The sequence below is a fragment of the Oryx dammah genome, unplaced genomic scaffold, assembly GCF_014754425.2.
Source record: "Oryx dammah isolate SB20612 unplaced genomic scaffold, SCBI_Odam_1.1 HiC_scaffold_12, whole genome shotgun sequence".
Lineage (NCBI taxonomy): Eukaryota > Metazoa > Chordata > Mammalia > Artiodactyla > Bovidae > Oryx > Oryx dammah.
In genome coordinates this window covers 62,973,894-62,993,854 of record NW_024070196.1, presented here as the reverse complement: position 1 = coordinate 62,993,854, position 19,961 = coordinate 62,973,894, and the positions used below count along the sequence as shown (strand labels likewise).

At 51.2% G+C, this 19,961-nt stretch overlaps 1 protein-coding gene across 5 annotated transcripts in view; it reads left to right on the top strand.

Moving 5' to 3' along the window:
* UBE3B (ubiquitin protein ligase E3B) overlaps positions 1 to 19,961 on the top strand; it is a 47,191-nt gene that overhangs the window by 15,812 nt on the left and 11,418 nt on the right. For all 5 annotated transcript variants that reach the window (XM_040250924.1, XM_040250921.1, XM_040250923.1 and 2 more), the window contains exons 12-23: positions 6 to 183; positions 630 to 793; positions 1,927 to 2,094; positions 6,889 to 7,060; positions 8,623 to 8,741; positions 9,556 to 9,670; positions 10,439 to 10,538; positions 12,663 to 12,782; positions 16,920 to 17,096; positions 17,203 to 17,313; positions 19,140 to 19,277; positions 19,627 to 19,692. In XM_040250924.1, the coding sequence (XP_040106858.1) occupies positions 6 to 183; positions 630 to 793; positions 1,927 to 2,094; positions 6,889 to 7,060; positions 8,623 to 8,741; positions 9,556 to 9,670; positions 10,439 to 10,538; positions 12,663 to 12,782; positions 16,920 to 17,096; positions 17,203 to 17,313; positions 19,140 to 19,277; positions 19,627 to 19,692 (1,628 nt within the window). The remainder of the gene's footprint in view (positions 1 to 5; positions 184 to 629; positions 794 to 1,926; positions 2,095 to 6,888; positions 7,061 to 8,622; positions 8,742 to 9,555; positions 9,671 to 10,438; positions 10,539 to 12,662; positions 12,783 to 16,919; positions 17,097 to 17,202; positions 17,314 to 19,139; positions 19,278 to 19,626; positions 19,693 to 19,961) is intronic.

Below are 19,961 nucleotides of genomic sequence, written 5' to 3'. Positions count from 1 at the left end.
TGCAGGCAACCTCCTGCACCTGGGCTCCCTCAGCCCCAGGGTGTTAGAGGAGGAGACGGACGGCTTCGTGAGTCTGCTCACCCAGATGCTCTGCTACTGTCAGAAGTACGTGTCCCAGAAGAAGTCCAACCTGACCCACTGGCACCCCGTCCTCGGCTGGTTCTCCCAGTCCGTGGACTACGGGTGAGTCCTGGAGGCAGAGCCATGCCTGTCCTGTCTCGTCTCCTCCTCCTCCTGCCTCCCTCCCACCACTGCCCCCGCCTCTCGTCAAGATCGGTGGGCCAGCTATGAAGTCGACGGCACACTAGGCATTAGGCAGCTTTCGTCAACGGGGTGGTGAACAGGATGGAATCAGGATGACGCGCGAACAGGTCGAGGGTGGCTGGGAGGCGACTGGGACGGGTGGGGCCTGGGGAGAGCCATGGGGCTACCCCAGCAAAGGAAGCCTGGGTGGAGCACGAACCGAGGAGGAGCTCGGTGCCTCTGCACCTGGGCCTCGGCAGCCGCTTGGGGATCCCACATCTTTCTTAGGGCCCTATCTGCCGTGCCAAGGGGCAGTGCCCAGCCACCCCTCCAGGTGGCCTTCTGTCAGGTGGGGCTGACACGCCCGTGCTCCTGCTCTCGCCCAGCCTCAACGAGTCCATGCCGTTGATCACCAAGCAGCTGCAGTTCCTGTGGGGGGTGCCTCTCATCCGGGTCTTCTTCAGTGACATCCTGAGCAAGAAGCTGCTGGAGAACCAGGAGCCGGCCCACGTGCCGCCAGCCTCCCCGCAGAACGTGCTGCCCGTGAAGAGTGAGTGGCTCCACCTGCCCCAATGTCCAGCTCCTCAATGGCCCTGGGTGCCCGTCCCCTCTGTCACATGACCTCTGCCCTCTCTCTTGAAGATTTGAGATGGCTTAAGTCTAGCAGAACAGTGACAGAAAATCCTCAGGGAGAGAAAACAAGGGCTAGGGACTATAACTGTGAACAAAATCAAGGTTGAGTGTCCAGAACATCCACAGATGGTCCATGATGGCAGCTGCACTCATCTCTGAGCTTCCATTCGGCTGGAGGTTTCTTTGGCTTTGAATTTCTAATAGCCAGAAATGAGAAGGAATTTATGGACCTTTTCTTACTTCTCATTAGTAGAAAGAAGGAGGAGGACTTCCTTCTTAAGGGAGGTAGAGCTTTTCTGAGTTCCTAGTCATAAAAGATAACCTCCCCTGTGGAATTCCTAATATAGGGACAGTGGTCACTGGGCAGGCTGCCACCTCAGCATCCCCCTTGCAGGATCCATGGAGGCGGGTTCCATGGAAAGGTTTCTTGTAGCCCATGCCAATAAAACGAAGGCAGTGCTTCTGGCACATAATTGGGAGGACTTACCTGCCTCTGGCAGATTGTGAGGTTCAGTGTGGCTTTTTTCCTGCCATCCAGCGTATTGCAGAGCTCCATGTTGTAGCCATCAGTGAGCGTGGGCTTGTAACTTCAGCAGGATATAAATGGGAAGGTGTAAACGAGTGCAACCCCAAACTGAATATGCGTACTTGAAGCTGATGCTGCTCCTTGCCTCTGAAAGCACAGCACGTTGGGAATCAGCCAGGCCCCACACTTCTCCCCCCTTCCCCCAGTAGAATCCTCCATTTTACCTTTGTGGGTTCTAAAGTTAAGTGGTTATAGTAAAGGAATCCACAGACTGAACTGATATGTTCTGCTTGTTCTGAAGAGTCTCCTCCTATTCTGAAGAGGTCTCTGCATTCTCTCTGAAAACCTGTTGTCACTGCTTTTCTGATTTACCCCAAAGAGAGGATTCAGATCACAGGAGAGCCTCCCTGTCTGGCTCCAGCTGGAAGTTTGGAGCTCTATTGAAATGCCCTTCCCTTTTCTGGGGAGGCGTTGGGCAGATGGCTGAGCTCCTGCTCACATGTTCCCCCTACTCTTGCCGGCAGCTCTCCTGAAGCGAGCGTTTCAGAAGTCAGCGTCAGTCCGCAACATCCTGAGGCCTGTTGGGGGCAAGCGTGTGGACTCCGCGGAGGCGCAGAAGGTCTGCAGGATCTGCGTCCTCTACCAGACCTCGCTGGCGACTCTCACCCAGATCCGGCTGCAGGTCCTCACAGGTCCGGGGTCCCAGGGCGGCCTTTGCCCTCGCTCCCGTCTGCCAGACCAGTTCTCCGAGATGCTGATTCTCTTCCTGGCTTCCTTGACTCAGAAATCACGTTGAAGAAGGGTGTCTTTGCTGTTCTTCTTAGAGATTGGTCCAGCTCACTTACAGCTCGAGTTCATCCCAGGCCTAGCACTCCTAGTTTGTTCCTGAGACCTGGCTTTTATATTCATTATGAAGTACAACTGGCTTTCTAAAAAAGTTAATTTTTTTTTATGAATAGAAAACTAGAAAAGTCAAGAAGCAGAGAAAAGAAAATTTAAACCACTCTTAATCCCACAGTCTATAGGTAACCATTTGATCCTGAGTGTGTTACATATATATGTATTTAGATTGAAATGTATAGTTTTTTCCCCTTTCTGTTAATCACATTATAAGCATTTTGTCATCTCAGAATTCTTTAAAACCTCATTTTTTTTTTAACTTTTAATTTTGTATTGGGGTATAGCCAATTAATAATGTTGTGTTAGCTTCAGGAGGACAACAAAAGGGACTCAGCCGTACATATACACGTATCTATTCTCCCCAGACTCCCCTCCCATCCAGGCTGCCACTTAACGTTGAGCAGAGTTCCCTGTGCTCTACCGTAGGTCCTTGTTGTTAAACTCTCATTTTTATTGGCTGCAGGAGACCTCATTTCATGGATATGCCTGACATTTTCCTTTTTAGCTGAGCAGGGAAGAAAGTCTCCACTGTGAGCAGAGAATTGGGCATCAGGGCTTGGAAGTTGCAGCGCAAGAATTGTTAGTATGGTTGGTATTGTGAGAACAAAATGTAAGCCTTGAAGCTGCTGACTGCATAAAGGGTCAAGAGCTTCTCTGTTGCTTTTTACATCTTTTTGAATCAAATTGCTGCTGCTTCGTCTTTCACTCTTAACTTGCATTGTTGTTCAGTCGCTCAGTCGTGTCTGACTCTTCGTGACCCCATGGACAGGCTTCCCTGTCCTTCACTGTTTCCCAGAGTTTGCTGAGACTCATGTCCATTGAGTCGGTGATGCCATCCAGCCATCTCATCTTCTGTCATCACTTACTCATCTTCAGATATTTACAGAGCCTGTGAGTGTCGGGCATTGAAGACACAAGAGGGAATGAGACAGCCAAGATCTGTGTCCCAAGAGTGTTGCAGTCTAGTAGTGTGAAGACAATAATAAGCAAGAAGTGAATACATTTGCTATAATGAAGGGCGCAGTGACAGTCAGAGGGATGAGAGACATTGTTGACTTGGACCAGAGCAGTGTTCTTCAGCCTCAGCACTGCTGACATTTGGGGCCAGACAGTTCTGTGTTATGGAGGTGTTCCTTTCCATGGTAGGACCAGCTGCCCCTGACTCCTTACCTACAGATTCCAGTAGCCCCTCTCCTGCACTCATGACAACCATACGTGTCTCCCAACGTTGTCCAGTGCCCCTTGTGGGGCAAAATCATTCCTGGTTGAGAATCACTGGGCCAGTGGAGATAAAAGTGGGAAGATTATGATGTGTTTTAGAGGTGGAATCGACAGGTCTCACGGGTAGATTGGATCTGGGGAAGTGAGGTGAGATCATGGGGCATCTAGAGTTGAGTGTAGGGTGCCTGCTGGACCCACGGTGGAGATGCCAGGCCAGCGTGCGAATGTGCTGTTCGGGGGTTGAGCAGAGGGGCGGCTGAAAGGCCTGGGGCTGAGGGCCGCTTCCCTGAGTACAGAGGAGTGGGGCACAGATGAACTGGCATCCCAGCACCCAGTGGGAGGGTCTGGGAAGCATACTGAGTCAGATTTTGAGGTGGTAGCCTGTGTCCAATTTTTTAAGATAACCAGAGTAAACATACCCCATTGTCCCAGTAAGAGCATCCAAAAGGAAGTTTCCTGGGCAAGCAGAAAATACATGATTTTAGGGAATTCCCTGGCAGTCCAGTGGTTAGAACTCAACGCTTTCATTGCCGGGAACCAGGTCCAGTCCCTGGATGAGAAACTAAGAATCCCACAAGTTGTGCCACATGGCTAATTTAAAAAAAAAAAAAAAAGATAAACTAAAGTCTGTGTAGTATTCATTCTATCAGTTTGGCTGGACACAACACTATACACGAATGATAGAAAATAACATCGTGGTTTAAAAACACTGCAGTTTTCCTGCTCACAGTCTACAGGATGCCTCCATTTGTGCCCCTCACGTACGTGTGTTGGTCCTGGAGCCACGTGCTGCCCCTCTGACACGGCTTCCAGACCACGGCGTCCCTGTTTCTGTCCAAGCTGCTCAGGAGGCAGCCCCACTGAATTGGTATATCACGCTGTAAATGAGTATGTTTGCCCTGTGGAAGTATACCTGTCATCTCCGCAGTGTTAACTACTTACCCTGTTTCTTTCTCTTTTTTTTGAACGGAGTTTTAATAGTTGACATGTAGCATTATCTTAGTTTCAAGTGCACAGCATAATGGTTTGGTATTTGTACACATTGCGAAATGATCCACACAGTAAGGCTAGTTAACATTTGTCACCATACATTGTTAAAAAATTTTTTTTCTTTTTTTTGTTTTCCCCTGTGATAAGGACTTTTAAGATCCACCCTCTTGGCAGCTTTCAAAAATGCAGTATATGTATTGTTAACTGTGGTCCCTATGCTGTACTTTACATCCCCATGGTTTATTTATTTTATAACTTGGAGTATGTCCTTCTTTAAAAATATGTTTTATTTACTTATTTGGCTGTGCCAGGCCTTAGTTGTGGCATGCAAGATCTTTAGCTGTGACCTGTGGGATCTAGTTCCCCGACGAGGGATCGAACCCAGGGCCCCTGCACTGGGGGCACCGAGTCCTAGCCACTGGACCACCAGGGAAATTTGTTGGTTTTGATCCTCTTCACCCAGTTTGCTTTCCTTCCCCTCCACCGCCCGCCCCCTTCCCCAGCAGCCACTCGTCTATTCTCTTTGTCTGTGAGCTTGGGTTTGTTCCTTTGTTGTTTGGTTTTCACATATAAATGAGATCGTATGGTATAATGTCCTCAGGGTCCATCCTTGTTACAGGTGGCAAGATAACTGTCCTTTTTTTATGACTGAATAGTATTCCTGTGTGTGTGTGTGTGTACACACTGATGGACACTTAGGTTGTGTCCTTATCTTGGCTATTGTAAACAATGATCCTGTGAACAAGGGGATGCATGAATTAGTGTTTTTGTTTCCTTCCAGTGAATGAACATGCAGAAGTAGGATTGTTGGAATCATATGGTAATTCTATTTTCTTTTTTTTTTTGAGGAATCTCCATACTGATTTCCATGATGGCTGCACCAATTTACGTTCCCCCCAGCGGTGCACATCCTCACCAGCACTAGTTATTTCTTGTCTTTTTGATGATAGCCATGTTGTCAGGTGTGAGGTGATACCTTACTGTGGTTTTGATCTGCATTTCCCTGATGAGGAGTAATGTTGAGCACCTTTACATGTGCCTATTTGTATGTCTTTTCTGGAAAACTGTACTCAGATCCTCTGACCGGTTTTTAAGCAGGTGGCTTGGGGGTTTTTTTGGTGCGTTTCATGAGTTCTTCATATAATTTGGATATTAACCCCTGATCAGGTATATGATTACAAGTATTTTCTTCCATCCTGTAGATTGCCTTTTCATTTTGTGGACGATTCTTTTGCTGTGTAGAAGCTTTTTAGTTTGCTCTAGTTCCACCTGCTAATTTTTATTTTCATTGGCTTTGTTTTTTCCGAGATCCTTGTCAAGCAACTTATATGATTTCTTCTAGAACTTTCATGGTTTCAGATCTTATATTCAATTCTTTAATCCATTTTGAGTTTATTTTTGTGCACGGTGTAAGATAGTAGTTTAGTTTCATTCTTTCGCCTACGGTGAATTTTTTTATAATGCTTCAGAGTATCTCTGCAATGGTTATGCACTGCTTTCCCATTTCTAAGAGATAGAATAATAGAAGTGGATGAGAGAAAGCTCTGCTCAATGTGGATAAGCCTACAAGATATTTTAAAACAGGGATCAGCAAACTATGGCCCACGGGCCAAATCAGCTCACCACTTGGCTTTTGTAAGTAAAGTTTTGTTGGAACACAGCTACATCTGTTTATTTACCTATTGTCTGTGGCTGCTTCTGTGCTGTGATAGTAGCATTGAGTAGTTTTGACGGAGACTGGTCCAGACTAAAAATCTAAAAATATTCTCTGGCCTTTTCCACACAAAAATTGCTAATCCCTGAAATAAAACATAAACACTGAGGGGACTTCCCTGGTGTTCCATTGGTTAAGACTTCACCTTCCAATGCAGGGGCTCTGGGCTCAGTTCTGGTTGGGCAGCTAAGATCCCAAGTGCCTCATGGCCCAAAACCCAAAACATGAAATGGAAGCAGTGTTGTAATAAATTCAATACTTTTCAAATGGTCTACATCAAAAAATCTTAAATAAAAAAAAGAAAAACATAAACTTTGAGTCAGGTAGATCTGGGTTCTATTCTTTGGTCTGACACTTACTGGCTGTGTGATTTGGGGCCAATTACTCAATCTCTCTGGGCTTCAGTTTCCTGCCTTATAAAAGGGCAATATGGGGTTTCACAAGGTAAAAGGAAGTAGTGCCTGAGTATTCAGAATGGTATCTGATACATAGTAACTAAGCACCCATTGACTGTTAACTGCTCTTATCATTGTTCTCATGGGCAACATTGTTCTCACGATGCTTTTCTTTGTAATGGCATTTTTGCTTTCCTGGAGGGGAGGAGAAATAAGGGACCAGGTGGAGCCCCACCTGACGCTTCGGTTTCTGTCTCCTTTTTCAGGTCTCACTTACCTCGATGACCTGCTGCCCAAACTCTGGGCGTTTATCTGTGAGCTGGGGCCCCATGGAGGGCTGAAGCTCTTCTTGGAGTGCCTCAACAATGACACGGAGGAGTCTAAGCAGCTTCTGGCCATGCTGATGCTGTTCTGTGACTGTTCCCGGCACCTCATCACGTAGGTTGACCGTTGTGGGGCTGAGTTCCTTTCCCCGAGTGTGGAGTGGAGAGACCCAATTACAGTGTCAGCAAGGAAGCCATTGCTAATGGGATTACCTCGAGCACTCGGACCCGTCGTTAGAAGGAGCAGACGAGACGGTTAACAGAGTGGGGGGCTTGTAGCAGATAGTCAGCATTTGTTAGCTCCCATCCTCTACAGGAGAGCCGGGCCACTACCGCTCGACGTGGGCTTTGGGGTCCCCTGGAGCTGGGTTCAGGCCACACCTTGGCTACTTAGTCACTGGGCTAAGTAGTTACCCGGAAAAATTCCAGAGCCAGGGTGCAGAAGGTGACCCAGCCACTGGCTGAGACACCCTGGGCCAGGGAGGAACGGCCTCTGCCTCTCTGGGCCTCAGTTTCCTGAGCTCTAGTTGGGAATTCGTAGCACCTCTTGGCTGTGTGGCAAGGCAGGGGAGATCAGTGTTCAGCATAGTCTGGCACAGGAAGAGGTCAGGATATGCTGGCGGTTCTTGTCAAGCTGACCCTGGGCAAGCTGCTCAACCTCTCTGAGCCTCAGGTTCCTCAACAGTAGAATGGAAAACAGGATTCCCAATCTGACAGGGAGTGAATGAGACAAGGGATGTCAAGGAGTTAGTACAGTGCCTGGCACGACAGGGGACTAACAGATGTGAGGCCCTTGCACTTCCTTTTCTTTAAGCATATGTGTCTACTTGAGTATTTCGTATTTTTTTAAAACTTCACTTTTTCCACAAAAGATTAGTAAAGAATTGTAAGATGGAACAGACCTCAGGCAGTTGCACACAGGTCTAGGAGGCGTTGGCAGATGGATATTAGGGACACGTAGGTGGCAGATTGGGTAAGAGTCATGTAGGAAGGGCTCAGAGAGTAGTTAGTGGCGAGAGCAGGGGTTTGCAGCTGCCAGAGAGACACCCTTAATTGCCAGGCCAAGGGTGACCCAGGAGTGAGCCAAACCGTAAAGTGAGAATAGAGCAACTCACGGGACTTTTTTAGCTAGAACTGCATCACATGGTTCATTTATTCATATGGTCTTTCAAACATTTATTCGTTCACCTTCAGATACTTACCAGGTACCTACTAAGTGCCCCTAGTGTCTGCCACAGACGCAGGGTAAGAGTCTGCTACTTCCACCTGTAGACACAGGCTCGTCGTCAGGATTCCTTGGCAATTCAAACATGAGTCGTGCTCAGGTGTCACAATCAGGTCCTTAGGAACACGGAAAGTGTAGAGTAGAGCGTGTTGTACCTTTCCTTTCTCAGTTGTATCTTTTCAACTTTCTACTACAGACAATTTCAAATCAATCGAAAGTAGAAAGAACAGTATGAACCTTCACGTACCATATCAGTCACCAGCTTCAGTAGTTATCAACTCACGGCCACTCTTGCTTCGTCTCTACCCCCAACCCCCTCTCCCACAGATCATCTTATCTGTAAAGTTTATTGACAAGTTAGAGCTTATTTCTTAACATTGTTTTGTCCAATGCAAGCTATAGATCTCTCCTTTTTCAGTGGGGGACTGTGAGTAACTTTCTGTCTGATGTAGGATCCTCGATGACATTGAAGTTTATGAAGAACAGATTTCATTCAAACTGGAAGAGCTGGTCACCATCTCCTCTTTTCTGAACTCCTTTGTGTTTAAGATGATCTGGGATGGAATCGTAGGTAAGGTAAAGATGTCAGCCCTCTTTTACTTTACGCTACACCCAGGGAGTCCAGAGTCTAGAACATCAATTGATTCTTAGCCTTGTCCATCAGAGTTAATTAGAAAAATGCACCTCCATTCAGGTAATTAGAAGTTTTTTTTCCTCCAGTCTCTGTGATCCCTTAACATAGTAGTGTGGTTGTGGAAGTCTTAGTCTGCCAGGAAGCCTTCAGGGTTTATGTAGGATTATTGTTGTTGTTTAGTCACCAAGTTGTGTCCAGCTCTTTGTGACCCCCATAGACTGTAGCCTGCCAGGCTCCTCCGTCCCAGACAAGAATACTGGAGTGGGTAGCCATTCTCTTCTCCAGAGGATCTTCCCAACCGAGGGATTGAACCCACGTCTGCTGCATTGCAGGCAGATTCCTTACCACTGCGCCACCATTATTCATGATTAATTTTGCCCTGAATCTCCTTTTGATTCTTTGAATTGATCTCCACGAAGGTAAAACATGCGCCTGCTCACACTTAAGGTAGAGTGTACCTCCTGAGACAGTTCCAGTTGTTTAGCACTGAACTCCTACAGATCCTTTAGATGGCATCCAAGTGGGTAACAGCACGCGTGACTGTGTCTGAGCGATCCCTAGGTCCCACAGTTGATTAGAGTGTACCCACGGAGCCTCTTAAATCCTCTCGGTTCCATGTCACATTCAGCTTGAGGGAAATGACGTCCTTGCTGGGACTCAAGGATGATGGAAGGAGACACAGCTGTCCTCCTACCCACTCCAGTCCTGAGCAGCTCCCAGACCGTGGCTCTCCCCATTATTCACCCCACAGAGAACGCCAAGGGCGAGACCTTGGAGCTGTTCCAGTCCGTCCACGGGTGGCTGATGGTGCTGTACGAGCGGGACAGCCGGCGGCGCTTCACGCCCGAGGACCACTGGCTGCGAAAGTGAGTGCCGGGTTCGTGAGGGAGGCAGGTTGCAGAGGCCAGGGTCCCTCCATTACACTGGTCGCCTGAATGCTGAGCACATCATGTTTTAGGGCCAAGAAAACTTGGTCCTTCATCTTTATCCTGTCCTTTGATCTGCATGTGTCCCTGTAAAGTACCTGTCAGGACAGGCCACCGCCCAGTCACTTCTGTTAGGACCCAGTTACACTCAGCGTGATGAGAGCTCATTCGTGGCCACAGAGCCAGATCACGTTTACCAGGTACTTCAAATGCAAACTGGAAAGAAACGGGTTCTTTTCAGCCAAACTAAGCAACAGGTTGTGATCATTAAAGGGCGGTTTTTTCCCGGCAGGATTAGTGGAATAAAAATACCCACAGCTGGGTTTGTTAGGGGGTGGGGTAGAGGAAATCCCCTTGCAACAACTAAAAGTAAGATCGTGTCTGCCTTTTTTCTTTTTTTAATCAAGCAGATCAGCTCTCACATAATTCTGCAAGTTGTGCCACTGTTAGACTTTTCTGTAAAGGGCCACACAGTAGGTAATTTAGGCTTTGCACACCAGTGTCTGTTGCCCCTACTGAACGCTGCCATCGTAGTGCAGAAGCAGCTGGAGAGAGTACCTGAAGCCTGGGCATGACCACGTTCCGTGAAAGCTTGATTTATAAAAAGTGGGCAGCAGGCTGGATTTGGCCCATCGGCCGTAGCTGGCCAACCTGTCTGGAGGATGGTATTCATGCTCTTTATCCCAAACCCGTGTCTTTGCTCTGCAGGGATCTCAAGCCCAGCGTGCTCTTCCAGGAACTTGACAAGGACAGAAAGCGGGCCCAGCTGATCCTGCAGTACATGCCACACGTCATTCCTCACAAAAATGTAAGTTGCCCTCGAAGCTGGGCTCCTCACACCACCCTGGGTCCCGACTGTCCATTTTCGTCCCAGCAGTGATCAGACGTGGATAAGAGCAATCGTTCAGTCAACGCAGGTGCCAGTGGGCGTTCACTCTGTGCCAGGCACCATGCCAAGTGTTGGGGGTGCAGTGTGAACTGGCTTTTCTGGTCTTGTGGTGTGGACGCTGCAGGAGCCCAGGGCAGGGGCTCAGGACGGCACTCCACGGGCAGAAGTGGACAGCGCTCACAGGCCCAGGGCAAGGGAGACTTCAGTGCCAGGGGAGGGCCAGGTGGAGTCCAGAGCTGGAGCCAAGGAGGTCTGTAGGAGCTGGAGCAGGAAGAGTCTGGGGAACCAAGAGCAGCAGTTTGGATTTTGTTAACAGCCATTGGAGAGTTTTTAGCTCTGGAGGCACCTGGTCAGTCTGCTTAGGAAGCTTCCTTCTGGCTGTAGTGTGGAGGACTGGCAAGAGGCAGATGTCATGGTAGCCTGGCCTGGACTCAGGCTGGGGCCCTGGGAATAGAAAGACAAGGATGTCAAGAGATTTTGAAGGAGGCCCTGTAGAATGATGACATTTGGGGGGAAGGAGTGGAGGAATTCAGAGGATGCTCAGGCTTCTGGCTTGGGTGAGAGGGAGCTGTTCTCAGAAGTGGGGTACAGACGAGGGCGGGGCTGGGGGATCAGAGAGCAGGGGACGGGTCTGCGACTCCTCAGTGCCAGCGGACGTGGGGGTCTGGGGCTAGAAGAGCTCCGGTGGAGGGCTGGAGGTGAACTCAGCACATGGACGACACGCACAGCTCCTCACTGCATTCGTGGACGAGGATGAGGTGGTCAGGGAGCCAGAGGGCCCTGAAGCCTGGGGGTGGAGAGCAGCCCCCCTTCCCAGGAGGTGGTTTTGGCCACTCCTTTTTTTGTCACAGCCGTACTTACTTACTTCCGAGAGCTCACAGAATGATCAAGTGAAGCGTGTCAGCCTCCCCTCGTGTCTAGTTATCGATTATTACCACTAATGTTGTTCTTACAATGTTTGTATTTAACAATGCTCTTGACTTTGGGGAGATTTCCATTTTTCAAAATAAACAGCTATGGTTGGAGCAGTTATTTAGACATTCTGCTGACATGATTTGAGTGTGCTATTATAGGGTGGGGTCAAAGGTTATGTGCTCCTAAGGGAGCCTGTCAGAATCTTGAGAATGCAAGAGGCTTCTTTTTATTTATTTTTAATTTTTTTAACTTTTTATTTTCTGTTGGAATTTAGCTGACTGACCACATTGTGAGAGTTTCAGGTGGACAGCAAAGGGACTTAGCCATACCTATCCATGTATACATTCTCCCAAGAGGGTCTTTTTTAAATGATGCTTGATGGAGAAGGAAATGGCAACCCACTCCAGTACTCTTGCCTGGAGAATCCAATGGTTGGAGGAGCCTGGTGGGCTACAGTCCATGGGATCGCAAAAAGTTGGACACGACTGAGCGACTTCACTTTCATGGCTGACTCATGTTGAGGTTTGACAGAAAACAAAATTCTGTAAAGCAGTTATCCTTCAATAAAAAGTAAACTAATTTTAAAAAGTAAATAAATAAATGATGCTTGAGAAATATTACTCTAGGACTGCAGCATGCTTGAGAACACAGAGGAGGCGGATAGAAATGTCAGAGGCTTTTGTACAGTAGGATCATTGAAAATTTTTTCTGCCAGTGAAAAAAATTCTGTGAAATGTTTTTTTAAAATTCACGCTATTGATTTCCTCTAGAGCAGGCACAGTTATATAAAGCAGCCTCTGTAATTCGTGCTGCCGTTGGATTTTTATGGTGAATTATTGACTGAACATGGAGAATGATTTTCGCTCAGACTATTCTTAGCCAGGCGCTGGCTGCAGCCAGACCACTCCTTCGGGACCCTTTCTCCCTTGAATCCTATCGCTATAATCCCCAGGAGCAAGTAGAGGAATGTTCACTCTTCTCAAAAGGCACTTCCCTCCCTTAGTGCACATCAAAGTGTCCCATTCTGGGGGCCTCTCTGACGCTTAAATTTCGTTCATTTTGCACAGTGTGTTTTCTGGGATCCTCCACTGTTGACCCCGTTTCTGGTCTCACCTTTGCTCATTTCAGAGAGTTCTCCTGTTCCGAAGCATGGTGACCAAGGAGAAGGAGACACTGGGGCTTGTGGAAACCAGCTCGGCCTCCCCGCACGTCACCCACATCACCATCCGCCGGTCCCGGATGCTGGAGGTAAGGAGCTTGTCGATGAGTGTGCTCAGCTGTGGGGCTTCTGTTTCCAGTGGATGACCCCTGAATGGCTCTGACCACTGCTTGACCTGATGACCCTGAAGCCGGGGCTCTGGGAGCAGGAGACGCCCATTTGTCCTGCCAGATAGCCTGAAGACTGCTTAATTAGACATGCCCTCAGTGCTGGAGACCGCCTGCACAGCAGTTCCCTCCCTTTCCCCCAGGAAGTGAGAACAGCCTCACCTCTACAGCGAGGACAGACAGGCTCAGGTCTGTGCTGACTCCATTGTCCCAGCAGGCAGTCTGTCCCAACACCCAGCCATGAGTGTGGAAGCTGGAGTGCTGGGCATTAAGTTACTGAGCGGTCCTGGGAAACCCATCCATCACAGGACCCCAAGTTCTTTGTGGACATAAACTTAGGAGGTCCACGTGAAGTGGCCCACCTTCGCCAGACCTAGCGTCCAGGGTTCCCACCACACAGCAACTTGATGTGACTTAAACATAGGTGCCTGCCCTCGGAAGACTCACCTCCCTATGTCAGGAAGTTGTCCTCGTATGTTTTGTTGGAACAAGACCCTGGAACGTGATCATCCTGAATGCAGGCACCTGCAGTGTCTGTGTTGCACCTGCCAGCCGCTCCCCTGGGTTGTGCAGTGCACAGCCTGCCCATCTGTGCTGCTGCGCGTGTGTGCGCGTGTGGTGACTGAGCCCCGTGTCCCCGCTCCCAGGAGCGGCTCAGCCTGTTGGTTTGCCCACGCTTGCTCTTTGGACTTCCATCCCGCTGCACTCCAGCCACAGTTCCTCGTCAGCATGTTCTGCAGGACAGCAGGACAGTCATGCCACCCCAGGTCAGCACAGGGCCACATTGCCAGCTGCCAGCACCAGGCATCCGCGGCCGCCCTTCCTCCCCACCTGTTTGCATTCCTGCCTCAGGCCGTTTGTGCCTTGTTTGTCCCTCCTAGAGAGCTTGTTTGAGTTTTCTGACCACTGGTGATGGACACTGACGTCTGCTGGGGAGAGACAGTGTGTGGTAAACAGACGATTTTGACAGTCTCAAAAGTAGAGATAAGAAATATAAGTCCCCCTAGGGGCCCTGCCAGTCACAGGGACGAGTCACGCTGGCTGACAGTGTCTTGCTGCAGGGACATTTTGTTTGCCTGCTAAACAGATAGAAATATTATCCCCTTCCCCTGCTCTTTCCTGTTTTTCTTGGAGCCCAGCCCTTGGACCGACCCCACGAGTGCCTGGATGAATGACAGCTGACAGCCAGCCTCAGTGTTGGGGCACAGGAAAGGGTCGGCAGGTAGAGAACACGCGCCCCTGAAAGAGGCCGCCTGCGTGTTGCTTTGTGGAGATCCGGGCTCCTTAATGCTCTGACTTTTTAAGAGAAGACTCAAATTTTAGGGTTTTGAAGCCCACAGATCCTTGTGTTGTGAACTAGTCAGTTTTTGTAAACCATCTGGAAGGCCGGCAGTCTTCCGAGGACCTTTCTGCCCACTCAACTCAATCCACGGGCCACCAGAGTGTTCAGCCTCTGCTTCAACTCAAGGGAGAGAAAGCCCGATTGTGTTGTAGGAACTCAATTCTCCAGCACTTTCTTCTTTGGGCCTGGATGTACCTCTCCTGTCAGACTCCTTCATCCTGCCACCTGTCATACCCACTCTGATGTGGCCAGCACGACAGGGCGTCTGGGTGGTGGAAGCTAGTGTCTCCTGAGAGTGACAGAATCCCCACCGCCCGCCTCAGATGTCCCTGGGAGAGTCACCCGCTTACCCCAGCCTGCTCTTTTCAGCACATTCCCCAGGGGCATCAAAGAAGGGAGGGCTGTCAGGATCTTAGGCAAAGTCCATTTTCCTCTTTTAAGCTCCTTTGGGATAGATCATGTCATTAAGTTGAACCCTGGTGTTCATATTGAACTAGGAAGGGGAAAGGGTCATTGACTCAGTTATCTCAGTTCTCAAAACTCAGTGGTTCGGGTCATTAGAACTTGGGAGCCCAGTGACCTTTGCTTGGCTTGGACACAAGAGGGCATCAGCAAGCTGATACTCACCCACTGATCTCCTGGGCTTTTATTCTGTCCCCTTTTTACGGTTTGTCCTGAAGGTGGGGCTTGTGTAGGAGGTTTCCAGTTAACAGTCTGAAGTCGTGCAGGAAGGCCTCCCCTCACAGGGGTGAATGGGGGCCAGATGCCAGCGTTTCATAACTAGAAGGGACCGTAGACACACCCTCATCTGCCTCACCTCATCAGAGGCCAGACTGAGGCCAGAGGAGCTCAGTGATAGCGCTGGGCATTGAAGCCGGTGCTCCTGTCACCCGCCTCACCTCCCCGCTTGCCTTACCTCCCCGCTCAGGGCACAGATGGACTCGAGAGAGAGGGCAGTGGGGTGCAGTAGGAGGTGTGTCAGAGGAGGGAGCGGATTCCTCTCTGCAGTATTTCAGAAGGCGGCTGATGTGGGGCTGGTCCATCAAAACGGAGCTTTGAGTCCAGCACGCACTCCTGGCGCGCCGGCCGTGCGCTTGGCCGCTTGCTGAGGGGTCTCACAGGGACCGTCTCGTTGCCTCTGTGTGGCACTGACGCGCCTCCCAACTCGCTCTGAGTCAGGCAGGCATGTTTACTGCAGGGTGGAGAACCTGCATTTCCTGCGGGACCGGTTGGGATTCTCTCCCCATCCCCTACTCGGCCCCGAGATCATTATCTTACACTTAGGCAGAGTGACTTAAAAGCCCTGGCAGCTGCATGGTGACTTCCTGTTTTTCTCTTCTTTTCATCCAACTTAATGGTTTTCACATTTCACAGGCATAAAAAGTCCTTTTCAGGACCGTGCACTCAAAATCGAGTTCTTGTTCCTTCAGGGGACTTCAGAGGTAATTTTCCTTCCTTGCTCGCTCACTTTTGGAGCCTACCTCCTGAGTAAGATGGGGGCCCTCATGACCCGGTCCTTTGGGTCAGGAGGTGAGCACAGGGGAGACGTAGTCATCAGGAAGGGCTCCTCAGAGCAGGTCCGGCCATACCAGCCTGTGTGCTCGGTGACAGGGCGGCAGGTGGGCCGGCGAGCGGGCGAGCAGGCGCCGTGGAGAGGGCCTGTCTGGCGTCCGCAGGGCATCCGAGAGCACAGCACTGGTGACTGAGGGTGAGGGATGTGTTGGGGGGGCGGTGCACAAGAGGACGGATGTGGCAACTGATTTGTAACCTGTTCTGGGATAGCATCTGAAGACACAGGTTTGTCCCTGGTTAAGCTGTGGTGCTTCTCACGCCAGGCCAAAGGACTACCCCCTGGGCCCTGTCCTGTTCCGAGCACTCTGAAATGAAAGCCTAAGCAACTTGCCAGTCAGTGCCCACATGCCAGGAATCCGTTCAATGACAGGATCAGGCACCAGGAAGACCTCATTAGATCAGAACCAAGAGAGAGACTGAGTGTGGCAATTTATCTAGCAGGAGGACACTGATGTCACATCCTAGGTTCACATCGGGCATAGGGATACGTGCCCAATGGCTCCGTCTCGGGCATGGACTGCAAGCCGGAGGTGCTGAGGCTTCCCCTCCCACTGCCCCTGCCCTCCCCCAGGCCCAGCATCACCCCTGCACCCATCTCCCCACTTCCCACCAGCCCTCGGCTTTGCTTCCAAAAGAAAATCTTCCTAAGACAGAAAGTCAGCCATGTCACTCTCTGCCTAAACCCTTCTGTGGCTCCCCAGCACTCTCAGTTTCTAACCTAAACTTCTCAGCAGGACTCACAGCCTCTCCTGATCTGGACAGAGGTACCAGGAGTTGAGCGGTGAGGGACTTCTTTTATTCATCTCCCAGAATTCATCTTGTCTTCATCTCTCCCATCCTGATGACCGAGAGCTTGTCATCACGCATCTGGTCTAATTTGTCCATCTCACTGCTAGGCACCCTCCCAAGGGCAGTCTCCCCTTGCCCAAGAGTGGTAAAGCCACATCCCCCAAAGTGAATTCCTCTTCTATCAGGCTCTCATCTAGAAGCAGGTGAAAACCGCTGGCTCTCATGCCCCCGTGCGTCCTGACACATTTCGTAATGCGCCGGGAAGGCTGCACTCGGGGGAGAGGGCACTTTGAGGAGCGAGCCCTGAATTATGCAGGGCCTTGGGTCCCTAATGGACTGTAATTCTGCCCTTGCAGGATGGCTACGACCAGCTCCGGCAGCTCTCGCAGCACGCCATGAAGGGCGTCATCCGCGTCAAGTTTGTCAACGACCTCGGGGTGGACGAGGCTGGGATTGATCAAGACGGTGTTTTCAAGGAGTTCTTGGAAGAGATCATCAAGAGAGTGTTCGACCCAGCACTCAATCTGTTCAAGGTATTTAAAGGGCGCGAGCACGCGGCGGACGGCAGCCAGACTCAAGGTGACATGAAAAGTGGAGGCGTTTCACCTCCCTGCTCCTCCCCATCCTTCTGCCTTGCAGACTACCAGTGGAGACGAGAGACTCTACCCTTCGCCCACATCCTACATCCATGAGAATTACCTGCAGCTCTTTGAGTTTGTGGGCAAGATGCTGGGGAAGGCGGTGTACGAGGTAAACATCTTAAGGACCATTGAACTGAAATGGAAAATAAAATGTTGTAAGTACAGAGGGCTTCGTATATGTGGAGGTGACCAGGCGCACGTAATGACAATTACCTGTCATGAGGATCAAGTCAAGGACAGGGACAGGGACCAACGCCAACCGTGTTCTTTGCAGTGAGGTGGTGGATAAGAGAGCTGGTCACTGGTCCCTGTAGGTAGTCAGTGAACTGATACAGGTGAACACCTCCTCTGGTGGCTGGCAGGTCAGGGCTGCCAGCGCCACTGTTAATAGGAGGGAGGGTGTCTGAGCTTCCACTCCTTGATGTCATGGATTTGGGGTGGTGTGGACTTCGCAGCCACCCTGGGAGCCCACCTGGCTCCTGGTCCCCCTCCCCGGAGGCTCCCCTCCCCCCAGCCATCAGAACTGCCTCTAGGTGGTGCTGGGTCCCCAGCCCTTCCGGTCCTGCTCCCCAGGAAGGAAGTAAAGCCACTGCTCCAGCCCATCACCGCCTGTCCTCGTGGCCTTGGCAGTGGACTCCAGAGGGGCAGGGGACCGTTCCCTTCTCACCCCAGGGGCTGACCCCTGAGCCACACTCACATCCCACCCCTCACAGAGGCCAGGGAGGCCAGGACACCCTCCAGAGGCACAGCCCGCTGCAGGCCCAGCTGAGAAAGGAGGCCATGTGGGCCGAAAATGCTTTGAGTCTTGAATAATACATCATTTCCCCTGTGTAAACGGCCCCATCCACGGCCTCAGTCCCTTCTATGATGATGTCAGGGGCCCTGTCTGAGTCCAAGTCCCCTCCAGTCCTCCTCCTGCCTGAACTGGTTAGGTGGCCTTCTCTGTGCTTCCGTTTCCATGTCTGCAAAATGGTAACACTTCTCAGTTGATCCCCCTCTTTTAACAAAACAAGCAAAATCCCAAGGCCCCTCCTGGTCGTTTGCCCTGTTTTTTTCTTCAAATGTGTAGCTGTGACGAGACCCAGAAGCATCTGGGCCAGCTGAAGGCACGACTTCCTGGCTTTGTAAATGTCCTCCCCCACTTCCTGGGCCGAGTCTCTGCCTCCTCCCTCTCCAGCAGCAAGGACACCCCGGGCCCAGTGAGGAGCGGCCTGTGTTCATTCACTTCCCCCTCGTGATCCTCAGGACAGGGTGTCGTGGAGTCAGCCTGCCTCTCCCCTCTCCGTCTCCCTGATCCGCACACTCCCAGTGTTCTGCAAGGGCATCCTGGCCGTGTCCCTGCCTCCCAGCCATTCCCCACAGGAAGTACAGATGCACAGGACCCTGCCGGGAGCCCTCCCAGGGCTCGGGAGAGAATCCAGGCTCTGGGAGGCTCGTGAGCACTTCCCAGTCGGGCCCTGCTGCCTCCCTGGCCTCCCCGTTCACCCCCTCCCTCACACACCCTCCTGTAGCCAGACCTGCATCCAGCCCTGGAGCACACCTGAGGGCCTTGTACTCAGGGCCTCACTCTCAGCTACCCTTCCTCCTGGAAGTGTTCCCCCACCCTGCTCAGTTAACCTTGAAGCTGAGGCTCTGCTGGCGCGCATTTACAAACGAGCAAGCAGGTACCCTGTGGCCTAGCAGCTGGGGTTTGATGCCTGAGCTGTGTGGCTGCAGAGCTGAGGCCCTCAACCACTGTACCGTGGGGTCCCCACAAGGCACTCGGCGGTGTTGTAAGTGCTTGGGGGCATCGTCGTCCAGAGCGAACATCTCGGCAGTGTTCAGAGGTGTCACTGGGGCCCTCGGAGCCCCCTCTGCAGCCCGAGCTGCGCCGATGAGATCATAAGATAGGGTCCCGGCAGCAACACATGGCAGCTCCCGCCTCCTCTCCGGCAGGGAATCGTGGTCGACGTGCCCTTTGCGTCCTTCTTCCTGAGCCAGCTGCTCGGGCACCACCACAGCGTCTTCTACAGCTCTGTGGATGAGCTGCCGTCTCTGGACTCGGAGTTCTACAAAAACCTCACATCCATCAAGGTCAGTGTGGAAGGCAGGATGGCCTGGCTGAGTGCCTGTAGGGAAGGGACGCCCACAGGCAGGCTCCAGCTCTGCCTGGCTGCCATGGGAGGGGCGGAATCGCCTGCCATGGGGAAGTGGCCCACTCCCTGGGAGTTGCGGCAGGCCCTTGTGTCCTAAGCACTTCCTCCCGAGACTGATGCTCACAGCCTCCTTCCTGCAGGGGATGAGGGGCCCCTTCCTCTGCTTCAAGTCTCATGGCAGCCACAGTGGTAGCCGTCCAAGCAGACATCGTCAGAGGAGAGTGTTAAAGCCGTCAGGGCTGTAGGACTCACCAGCCCCTATGTTGTCCCTTTCTCTGTTGCTTTAGCGGTACGATGGGGACATCGCTGACTTGGGCCTGACGCTGTCATATGATGAGGACGTCATGGGTCAGGTACGTGGGCTTCTCCGGCCGGGCTTTCTGCTCCCTTCCTCCTTTGGCTCCCTGAGACCTGCCCTCGGTTCAATTCAGTCACTCAGTCGTGTCTGACTCTTTGCGACCCCATGGACTGCAGCACACCAGGCTTCCCTGATTATCACAAACTCGTGGAGTTTACTCAGACTCATGTCCGTTGAGTCGGTGATGCCATCCAACCATCTCATCCTCTGTCACCCCTTCTCCTCCTGTCTTCAATCTTTCCCAGCATCATTTGTATCAGGTGG